At 42.4% G+C, this 11,855-nt stretch overlaps 1 protein-coding gene across 1 annotated transcript; it reads right to left on the bottom strand.

The window, feature by feature from the left end:
* Window positions 1-777: 777 nt before the first annotated feature.
* On the bottom strand, window positions 778-11,781 carry LOC100014496 (replication protein A 32 kDa subunit-like). Its single transcript, XM_001364744.4, has 9 exons — window positions 11,497-11,781; window positions 10,917-11,023; window positions 6,454-6,555; window positions 6,214-6,327; window positions 5,266-5,340; window positions 4,243-4,359; window positions 3,426-3,548; window positions 2,152-2,246; window positions 778-1,366 (listed from the first exon to the last, which is right to left on the bottom strand). The coding sequence occupies exons 1-9, from the start codon at window positions 11,504-11,506 to the stop codon at window positions 1,282-1,284; spliced, it is 828 nt and encodes a 275-aa protein (XP_001364781.1). The 5' UTR covers window positions 11,507-11,781; the 3' UTR covers window positions 778-1,281.
* Between the last annotated feature and the right edge of the window lie 74 nt (window positions 11,782-11,855).

Raw genomic sequence — 11,855 nt, 5'->3', positions numbered from 1 at the left:
CAGGCAAATGATTGACCTGTCACTCCGGTACAGGCCCTCTCTGTCTCTGGCAAGGCCTACTGCAATGGCCTGTTGATGGGTCACTCCCTACTTCAGTCCAGCCTCCTCTCAGTGGTCAAATGGATCTTTAGATAGAGCCAATATATCCCAAAAGTCCAGGGGCCAAATGTGAAATCCTGTTGGGTGTTCAAAGCCTTTCATTGCTGGGCCCTTTCTTCCCTTTCCAGGTTCCTCAGCATTGTGTACCTCCCTAGACTCTGGGATCCAGTGACACGGGCCTCCTGCCTACTCATGGCATTTTCACTGGCCCTTCCATGCGCCTGCAACTCTATCTCATTTCTGTCTCTTGCCTTCCTGCTGCCCTAGCTAAAATCTCCCCGTCTACAAGAAGCCTTTACTGATCCCTCTTAACACCACTGATTTCTCTCTGGTAATTATTTCCAAGTTACCTCATGTACATTCTGTTTGAGCACTGCATGTTTCTCATCCATTAGGCTGTGAGCTCCTTCTCCCTTTCTCTGGATATGCAATGCTAAGCACAGTGACAGGCACATAGGGGGAACTTTCACAAAAGCTTGTTGACTGTCCAAAGCATTACCAAACTGGCTGGATTTACAGAATAATTTTTCTTTGTTTTAACAGAAGAAGATTCGCCATACCTGGAAATGAGTATGATGTAAAAAACCAAAGACAGCAATAAAACTCATTTTCGAAAAAGACAAAGCTTCCATTCCAGTAATGTGCTGACGAGTTAATGAAACAAGAACTTTTAAAAAATGTGGAACAGAGGCAAGGACATGTTTATTTTGTACAATACCTAATCTACTTTCTGTTGTTCGGCACGATGCATTTCCAAGTACGCACACACTTATCAATCCAGTCACCCCCAGTGTCTGAGGAAGTGAGCAGCCTGTCTGAAGTATACTGGAAGCCACACGCCTCAAACAAGGTTTGTCTCACCTTGCTCTCTGGCTCCCTGGCACCCAGGCCTGCCCATTTTCTCCTGAGGCATGGAAGCTTTAAGATGCCAGTTTTTCAAGTCCTCTTTTAAATATTTTCCCCGACTCCTCCAGGGCCAAATATCCCTGCAAGTTTTTGCTAGCTGACAAGCATTTGGTATGTTAATGACTCCCTGGAGTTCATGGAGCTTCGGAAGGAGCTAGTGGGGCAAAAAGTCTGAGGGGGCATCTGAGAGTGTCTGTGGAAAACCTAGTCAGTCTCTACTTCCAATCGCTGCCCAGCAGGAGTCAAGGTCCTTGTGAAAACAGAACTGGCTGTCGGTCACTCCGCGTCGGTGGATTTGAAGTGGTCGTCGTCCACAGTGGAATAGATGTGGCCTTCATTGCTGAGAAAATCAACAGCTTGCCTGGAGGGGAGTCAGAACACAAACTCAGCTCACTTCAGTTAACACAAAAGAGAGACAAGGTGCCAGAGGCCTCCCCTCCCTTCCTGCAGCTACAGACCATGGCTGAGTCATGGCCTTGGTCAAGGCAGAGGGGAAGGCAAGTTTGAGTCCAGGTCTCTTATGGGGCAAGGCAAAGGCTGTGAAATTTCTGTGGCTGAGCAGAGTTCAGAGCCACGTGGACTGGCTGCAGGATGAACTCCAAGCAATATAGTCTAGTGGAAAAAGCGTGGACCTTGGCCTCCCTCACCTCCTCGCTGTGAGATCTGGGGCAAGTTCCTTCCCCTCTCTTGGTTTCACATTCCCCATCTTTTAAAATGGGGAGAACGCCTGCATTCTCTATTTATGAGGACTATAAGGACAGCCCTTAAAAGTGCTGTAGAAACGGGGCAGAAGCTCATTACACACAGCTCAGGAAGGTGCAGTAAAGCCCTTTCTCCATCCTCTGCCCCAAGGCTCACTGTTTAACCACCCTTGGCAGGATCCCTGCTCTCGTGCACCCACCCAAAGGCTCTGTCACCTCCTTTCAAATCTCTGAACAAAACTCAAACGCTGGCACTGCACAACATCTTCCGGGGGCTGGAGCTGTGACTAGAAGTCACTTCCTAGAGCTGCTCTGTGACAGATCCCAGCCAGATGAGTCCTTCACCACCCAAACTTGATCTGGTGCCCTCAGCAGCTCAGATCACGGTACAGCAAGTGCATATGTGCATGTGCAGGCCTGGCTGGTGGGAAACCAGAACACTTACTTGATTACAGACACATTCACGTTGTGCAACTGAGTCTTGAGATCCTGAAAATTCATGCCTTCTGGCCTTGGGCAAGCTTTAATCAAATTCAGTACCTGTGGAGAGAACCATTGAAATCTGATCAGGAAATTCTACTATAAAAAACTGGCATCTTTCTCCAGAGAAGAAAATCAGTGAAGCCCTCTGGAATCCTGGGGATGACGACAGGACAGAACACCTACTGTGTGCACCCCACGCTGGGTGTGATACACAGACCCTGCCCTCCAAGAACTTGAAATCTACTACATAGAGGGGACAACAAGACTGCCTGGGATAAACCACACAAAGTCATTCTAAATGACCTAAGGGTGCTAGACAAAGTATTATGTGAGGAGGGACAACTGGTGGCTCAATATGTAAAGGAACAGGCCTGGACACAAGGTCCTGGGTTCAAATCTGACCTCAGACACTTCCTAGCTGTGTGATTTGGCGCAAGCCATTTAACCATGACTGTCCAGCCCTTTGTCAATCTTCTGTTTTAGAGCTGATACCAAAACAGAATATATTTAAGCAAATAATAATAAAATAAAGTGGATGGTACTGGGGGCAAGGGTAAGTTTAGAGGGAAGTAGAGGAATTGGAGTTGCAAAGAAGGGATGGGTCAAGGGACTATAGTTTACAACAAAAACAAAAATCAGCTTGGTGCTAGGGAGTAAAAACGTTAGGATGGGGAGTTGGCGGGGAGAGGTGCATCTCAGAGTCACAAACACAAAACTTGGTGCAATTGAGAGAAGTCTAAAAAGCAACCATGCTATTGGGAAGAAGTGGGAGGTAAGAAGGGACATGTGGAGCTCTGGTTTTCAAAAGGGGAATCAATGTAATTCTGGGCTTCATCCTGGAATCCTAAGAATGATGGTGGGCTTCCGTGACACTGACAACCTGAGGTTCCTCCCATCATGGCATCTCTATGCATCTATGGAGGAATCCTACACGATCTCCACATATGAATGAGGGACAACTTGCAAGAGGAAAGCCTCCAAGCTTGCATTTTGCCTCAGCAAGTTAGTTTTTAAAAAATCAAACCACAAACATGATGGAATCTTGTTTTCTCCCTTTTAAAAAAATTACACCAGAGAAGAGAGTAGAGAGGAACACTGAGTCAGGTATTAGCTCCCTGAACAACCTGGGAGAGGTAACAGTGGCACATGCAGAATGGCGTTACTCTATTGTAATCTGTTGCCACATCAGACAGGGCAGTGGGGTTTCCTCTCTAGAGTCACACAAGTGGGCTTTACCTGGTTCTGGGTTACAGTGAGGCCATTGGCCGGCATAAAATTGTTCCCGCTAAAGCTGTTTCCTCCAAAACCTCCTGTATCTCCTATTCCAGAAGTGTTGAGAGATGGTCTTCCTGCCAAGGGCTTTCAAAATTAAAAAAGGAAAAGGAAAAGGAAAAAAGAAACATTAGACTACTGTGTTGAAGGAGTCAGGAGACTTGAGTTCTCACCCTAGCTCTGCCACTAAATTCCCTGTTATGGCCTTCCACTCTCTGAACCCTGAGTTCTCACCTCTGAAAACCTTGAAAGGATTAGATCTGACAGATCCTAGGCTCCCTTTCAACTCTGGCTGAGGTCTATGATCCTGGCAGACTCATTCATTAACCCTCTATTCACCATACCAAAGAAGCCTTTGGCTAAGAGGCACAGATTCAACAAGTTAAGCAAAGTGTTTCCTGTTGCATGTCTTTGGGTTTGGGAGGGAAATTTGAAGTAATTCTGGGAAAGCCCCCTCAGAAAAGGGGAAAGAAGGATTCTCACCAGCTCCTTTAAGATGTGTAAAATCAGGTGAGGTGAGCCTCATGATGCTAGGCAAGGTATACAGAGTCGTAAGTAGAGAAAAGAGGAGAGTTGGGCTTTATTGGTGTTGTTTAGGTTTTTAAATGGAAAGGCCTTTGGTCATAAAAGGTATACAAATTGGTAAAAGTCTATCATGAACAAACAATTGTGAAACCTTGGACAATATGATTCCAGAGGCAGCGTGAGTCTGAAAAGGATGGGGGAGGCCTTGGGAAACTGTGAGCTCAATGGGACTGATTGACCAAAAAGAAGCTCTCACCTGGCTGATAGATTGACTTAGAACCATATGTGCATTGACGGTTTCCAGGATATGTATAGTAAACTCATTCATGTCCTCCAGAGGAAGAATCTTGAATGCCACCAGGCTCTTTTTGTTCTGTTCAAATAACAAAACAGTTTAGGTCAAAGCAGGAACACAGTAGGAGCTCTCTCTGCAAGCTGCCACTAAGGCAAGTGGCACTAACATTGTGAAAGTCAGGGATGCCCTGGGCTCTAACGCATTTGGAAGCTGGTTGTCTGGAATTAGGAATATTTTTGCCAGAGAAGCAAGATTAAGAAAAAATGGCAAGAACATCTAGATGGCTAAGTAGAAAGAGAGCCAGGCCTAGAGTGAGAAAGTCTTGAGCTCAAATCTGGCCTCAGACACTTCCTAGCTGTATGACCCTGGGCAAGTCACCTAATCCCAATTACCTAGTTCTGGCCATTCTTCTGCCCTGGCATTGATATTTAGTATTGATTCTAAGATAAAAGGAAAGGCTAAAAAAAAATAATAAATAGCAGTCATGTTGTCTAGATTTTTAATTTAAGGCAAAATTTAGGGCAGAAAAGTACATGAAATAATTTTTTTATCCACATAATTTTTCTAAGCTGCATAATGTCTCATAACAGTTCATCCAATCACATTCATTCTTGCTCTGAGAAGTATGTGTCATTACATTACTTTATCCTAAACATGAGCTTCCACATCAGTTTTTGTCTTTTGAATATATATGTGTGAATATATATACATATGTGGTGTGAGTTGCCCACCATGCCATTTCACTAGTGTCTATATAGGGAATTAATCATTGGTTCTAGAACCCTATCTTCTGAGAAATCATGAGTGTTCAGAGTAAGAGAACATTTCATTTTATTTACACAAAACATGGTCACATATATATTCATCACTTGTAAAGTGGGAATAAGAATGGCATGATCTGTCTTCCAGCGTCACTGCAAAGAAAGCACTAGATCTACTGCAAAAAGTATACAAATGATTATTATTACTCATGGCCTGCTTTACCTGGAAAGACCTGAGATGACCAGCCACTTTTACGTAGGTTTCTGGTGGTACCACAGTATTTTCACTGCTTGTGTCCTAAAGGGGAAAGGGAAAATCAACCTGTGAGTTTTCTGTGATCACTGGTTACTGTATCTGCTAATTACCAAGCAAAGTAGGGAAAATGAAAGGTAAAAACATGTACAACACTTAGCAAAAAGGGCAATTTCCATTCTTAAATTACTAGTGGGTCTTGAAGTTCAAATGGAGAACACTTAAATACTCCCATCACCCTTAGGAAAGGTGTTCCAATGGCTCTCAGGCAAAGGCAACACATTTCATCGATGCTAGAAGGTCTGATGAGACGATCTGGCAGTGTGACCTCAGGAAATAGAACCAAGGAGCCCAAACACATTGGTGCTGTCTGACTGAACAGGTTCTTCTTAGTGTTCTGTCCAACCCCACAGCCAAGTCATGGTGGGCTCAGATTGTTCCCTTCAAGGTTCATGCTCCACCTCCTCTATGAAGCAAGGATGAGTGATGAGGGTACAATCCGGCCTTTGCTTAAAGATCTCCAGTGAGAGGAATGCACTATTTCCCCCAAAGGAGTCCATGGGTCAAACAAAGCAAATTTCATTCCCATGAAAGCCCTCCAAATACATGATGGGGCTATCATCCTTGTCTTCCCTTCCCCAAAAGCCTGCCTTTTCTTCAGACTAAGCAGACGTTGTTCCTTCCACTGATTCTCATATGACACGATCTTCAGTAGCCTCACCATCTTTGGTCCCCCTTCAGAGATATGTTCCAGTGTACCAATGCTCTTTCTAAACTGTGGCACCCCTAAAATTCTTATGTGGCCTGACTGGGGCAGAGTCCAGTAGAACTTTCCTCTGGGAAATTATTGCCTTCAATAATATCTATCGCTGTTTGCTTAAGCTCAACCCTCTTTCCCATGAACCCCAAAGTGCTTACATCAGTGTCCACCCACTGTCGAACATCCATTGGTGCAGCGGTCATATCATCTATTTTGTAGACAATGTTAGTTGGGGCCTTCTCTGCTTGTCGGATTATTCCCACAATAGTGACCTAAGTAAAAAGGTAAAAAATGATTTTCCTGAGACACACAAACTTTAGTCCTTTAAATCATACGCCATCATTTCGTGTATCATTCTACTGTTGTCCAGTGATTCTAAAAAACTATCGTTGCCATACCTGTGAAATCTCAATCTCCCCAATCTTAAATACTTCATCAACCAGGGTGGCAGAAAGGAGTTGTGATATGGTGCAAGGGACAATGTGCTGGGCTCTGGCTCTCTGTAAAGAGAAAATACTGTCAGTCTCCCTCCTAATACCACAAGGATCCCAAAGAAAAAGTGAAACAGGGGGATGCTGAGGATCATCAGTAAAAAACAACAGGGTACACTTAATAGTAGAATTCTCCTCTACCCGAGGGAAACAAAACCCAACCAAAAAAATAGAAAGTCCTTTGTATGGAGCTGTATTCCATTCATGACATTTTTGTGTCTGGTTTTCTCCTTATATGGCCTCTGAGATTTTTAATACATCATTATATATTATAAGAAACTATAAGGCTCTATTAATTCACTCTGTGACCCTAGGCAAGGGCTAAAATTTAGGGATAGGGGACCAGGAGTCCCAAATGTATTTCAGTTCACACATTTCTTGCAATATTGTGTACAGGATTACAAAGGATTCACAAGGTACTAATATTACCATGAGGTCCATAGACAAGGTACTTATCTCAAACTATATTCAGGTAAGCACAAATCCTTTAATCATTCACTGTATATAGTGACTCAAGTCTAACTAAGATAACACTTGAGTTACTAAAAGGACTTTGGGAAAAAAAAATAAACTTTTTTTCCTAGCTGATCCAGAAGGTAGACATCAAATTAAACCAAAGTTTTACTGACTCTTACCCCACTCTCGTTCTCCCCTGCTTCAATGATCATGTCAATTTATTCACTGAGTAAGGACCTTACATTTAGAAGACTAAGTGTTAAGTTAATGATTATAGACTGGTAAAACCCGTGTGGTTCTTACCAAACTCTGTTCCTTTTTTTAAAAACTACTCAGTTACTGCTGAAGCAAACGTAAGGGAAAAGAAGCAGGAGGCAGCAAAGTGCTGAAAGTAATTTTACAACATGGGCAGTCAAGAATTCATGTCCTTCTGGACAAACTACTTGTAATAAGAATCTTCTCCAGACTAGGCTACACTGATTCATTCATAGGCAGCAGATTAATCTGTGGATTGAGATTACTTGATAGAAATTGGCAGAGTTCTACTATATAAATGGGGTCCAGCTGGAGTCAGGAAGATCTGGATTCAGTCTTTGAGGACCCCAGTATCTCTCCATGTCCCAATGAGGCAACAGAGCAGAAGTGACATTCTGATGGAAAGACTGAAACTTGTCCATACTGACATTATCCCAGAACATAGATTCAGAAGATAGCTGGAGCTCAATGAGAGGCTGGCTCATGGCTGGCTCACCTTACATTTGCCTTACAAAGGCAAATGAAAGAATTAGCAGAATTGGTTTCATTGTATGCCTGCCCAACAATAAGAAACTTTTAAACGAATACAGAACACATCATATCACCTTGCTATGTCTGTTAGGATGATCTTACACAAAAAGAGTCCCATGAAAATAACTGCAGCTTATGGGCCTACATTTACTGTAGAAAATGAAGGAGATAGAAAAACTATCTAAAACAACTAGACAAGCCTCACCAAACCCAAGTTTATACATATTTTGATAACTGGTGTCTTCAATGTCAAGTTTCACTCAAGGAAGGTCAGAAAATGGAGTTCAGGCTTAAAACACAAAAGAAGCCAAAAGCTTATAGACTATTCAGAAGCCTCTCAACCACAAGTCATGGATACTTTTTCTAAGAAGAGGCCAAAGGTACTGAATCTGGTGAGCAAAAAATATAACAATCTTTTCAAGAACCTGGACACTGAAATGGGGAATACATCAGAATTAGCTATGTGCAGGCGTATCAATCAGCTAGTTTTAGCAAAGGTCAAAATCTATATCAAAATAAAAAGATGAGAAATCACTGGTTGAAACTGCAAAAGTTTCAATTTGACCTATTCAAAAGAATTGTTCATTGTAGGCAGCTAATTGTGCAGTGGATAGAACACATTGGACCTGGAGTCATAAAGATCTGGATTCAAATTTGGCCTTCAATACTTCCTGGCTATATGACCTTAGGCAAATTACTTAATCCTGGTTGCCTAATTCTTACTGTTTTTCTGTCTTAGAATTGTTACTTAGACAGAAAGAGTTAAAAAAAAATGATAAAGAATGGAAAAAAGCAAAATGCTGACCCTGCTTATTACCATTATAGGTTTTTTATATTCATTGTTTTTTAATCCCTAGCACTTATATCACAAGAACTTAATAAATACTCATTAACTGACTGATGTAAAGTAGAAGGCACAACAAAAGTGGCAAGAAAGCCCAGAAATTATCTTAGTCTCTGCCAATCAGGCAGAGCTACCCAAGTTAATACAAAGGATAATTTTTTCTAATCCACTAGAGGGAAAGGCAGACAATGAAGAGAACTATCACCACATAATGGTGAAAAGAAAGAGAAAATAAGTCTGAAAAAATTTTGGTGTGAAAGTCAAACAAATCCCATTATTCCAAGGGTATTAGCTGATAAAAGTGACAGACAATCAGACATAAAACCAAACAATCTCCATGGAGATTTTCATCATCTATGACACTGGAACCATGCTATTTCTACCCAACACTTCCTCCTTACATGTGTTAAACAAATGACACTACAATAAGATAAAATTAGCAAGATCAGTTAGACCAAAACAAAAGTTATTTGTCCTTGGGGAGGGAAGGGCCAACAGTAACAAAATAAACATCTGACCAAACACAGTTCCTCCAGTCAGCAGCAGGCTGTAGTGTGGTCTGGCTGCCAGCTGGAGTCAAGCACAGTTTCAGAATGCCAAGAACTGGAAGAGTACTTAGAGATCACCAAGTCCAACACCACCTCCATTTCCATTTTACAATGGACAAAAAAAAAACAAGGCCTAGAGAGCAGGAGTCACTAACCCAAAGTCCAACATCAACCCAGAATGGAAAATATCATGGATAGTATTACTATGCACAAAAATTGACCAAAGGGATATTGAGAATGATCTACACACATATAGAGGATATACTTGATGAAAATGTGAGAAGGGCACAGGTAGGCTTTGGTAAACAATTTTCTATAACAAACCATGTATTTACATTGACACTGAATGAGATACTGCTAGGTTTATTGGCTAAGCACATATCAAAAACAAAAAACCCTTTCCTTAACAATAACAAAACAACACTCTAAAGATTCTCTTACAACAAGATCTCTCATGTACATACCAAAATCATAAAAGATGCCTTGAAAGACATAATAGAAACCCTTGTTTAATAACTCTGATTACTAATATCAAGTAAAACATAAATCAAGGCATAGCTTGATATAGGCATTTGCCATTGCCATGAAAGATATTCTGTATCAGGTCAACTGGAAAAGGAATTATTTCCTATAGCTTAAATTCTCTAGCTGCTTCTGTTGGCAAATGACAATGTCATGATTGCATCAATCCTCACAAAACCAGAGTCCTCTAAATGTGACTTAAAATTATTGAAAAGAGATCACCTTAACAAATCAATGAGAAAGGAAAAAATAATGAAATGTCTATTAATCAGATTAGGTAAATAGGTCAGTGGTCAGTCTATTGAATTAGCACAAACAATACACACATCCAGGACAGGAACTAAGTAAACTAGAGCAAAAAACTGCAAAGGGGGAAGAGAGTATTGTATTTAGGAAATTCTGTAGTGTTTTAATCTACCTCATGTTGAGATCAGACACAAAACCCTTCCATTATAATAAATATGTTCTCCTGTTATGGAGGGCAGTTATGAATTGTGAAACACAAGTCTCCCAAGAATCAGTTGTGGGTGATGTGAAGAGCAATGGAGATGCACATGGTGCATGCAAGCAGGCTATAGCATATTTTGAAAGAAGACCTGTGTGCAATGTCATCCTGGAAAACTAACAAAAGTGAAGGATAAGAGATAAACTGTACTAGCAGCCAGAAAACTCAACAGGGCTTAGAAGCTGGCCTCTAGCATGTTAGACAGATGTTCTCTGGAGGGTCTATGGGAGAAAATGGGCAAGAATAAAACAAGATAACAAGCATGAAGACAGAGCAACCTAACTAACCATATTTATAATATCTGTGACTGCTATATGAACTGTCAGTTTAGGTAGCACCTTGACAAACTTGGAGATAAAAGGATTTCACGTATCTTCTTATGAAATGAAATCAAAGGCATGGAGCTGGGAGATGGAAGCTAGAATGTGAGGAACCTGAAATTTCTTAAAGACTCATTGGTGGTTTTGTTAAATTTTAAAATGAAACCAAAGAAACAAGTCCAAGATAAGGGAAGATTTGACAAGCATTTATTAAGCTTATCTGCAAGTCTTCTCTTGCTCATCCCATTCCTTAGCTACCAGTTGCATTACAATGTCAATTCAAATGATGCTTAAAATACCTCACATGGGTATTCTTTTCTAAGTAGGGAATCACTTCAGAAGGAAATAAATTAAAGCGTGCCAACAGTTTCTCTTTCTTTTCAACTTACAGACTTCTTTTCGGCCTGAGAAGCAGTAGGAGTGCCAAATCCCCCTGGGGGCTGTGTGTAACCACCACTCGAGTAGGAAGAGCTCCCATAGTTTCCATCAAATCCACCTGGCATTAACAGCACAACAATGACATCCATCAGAATCACTTTTCCTTTCTGGGGTCATCAATCATCCATCCCATAGTTGAGCAATCCCCAGCATGCTGAATCTCTTTCCTTACCTACGCTTTCCTGGGCCGTCCACCCCATCCTTTTAAACCCTCCCCCCTCAAATTAGAACTCAACTTCTCTCTCCACCCACCCCCTCTTGAGTTCCTCCCCTTTTCACCTCCCCAATTACCCCCAGATTATGCTGATCTCCTCTCCCTCCAGACCCCCTGTTTACTACATCATCCCCAGACCACTACAGAAGCTCTATTTCTGCCGGTGACCCCTCCCCAGACCACTACCAAGCCTCTCTCCTTTGCTGTCCCACCTTCCCAGGACCCCCAACCTCGGAGCCCCGCCGAGACTCTCCACCCCCTGCCACACTTCCGTTTTCCCCCTTCCCTAAAAGCCCTCAGCCCAGCTTCTCCATTACTATTCCACATGTTGGCCACTGCGCCCCCGAGGACCGGAATGGGGCTGGAGTCCACAAAATCCCCTAGGAGGCTGAGGAATCCAGTAGTTTTCCAATCTAGAAGACACCAGGCTCTACTTGGCGCCACAAACAATATCCCGCGAACGTCTGCACCAATCAACTCGCAGGCTGCTTTCCCTGCGCCCCTTACAGCCAATAAGCGCTGACGACACTCTGGGTTCACCCAATGGGCTCAAACAATGCTAGCAAGGCATGCACACACACTGGCCCCGGGGAGGGGGGGAACGTGAAGTCTTTGCGGCTTTCAAGGAACCAGTGGCTGGGCTGCAAGTGCCAAAAGCCCAATTCAGAGGAACGTC

Source organism: Monodelphis domestica, chromosome 4, assembly GCF_027887165.1.
Source record: "Monodelphis domestica isolate mMonDom1 chromosome 4, mMonDom1.pri, whole genome shotgun sequence".
NCBI lineage: Eukaryota > Metazoa > Chordata > Mammalia > Didelphimorphia > Didelphidae > Monodelphis > Monodelphis domestica.
The sequence above is the reverse complement of the archived record's forward strand: the minus strand, read 5'-3'. Positions and strand labels throughout refer to the sequence as shown.

What these genes read in the sequence shown, in the direction of transcription:
- LOC100014496 (XM_001364744.4), bottom strand. An exon ending in GACAGTGGGTGGACACTGAT is followed by an intron (nt 5,341 to 6,213) that starts GTAAGCACTTTG and finishes TTTCCCCTTTAG; the next exon opens with GACACAAGCAGTGAAAATAC. An exon ending in GTCATCTCAGGTCTTTCCAG is followed by an intron (nt 4,360 to 5,265) that starts GTAAAGCAGGCC and finishes TTATTTGAACAG; the next exon opens with AACAAAAAGAGCCTGGTGGC.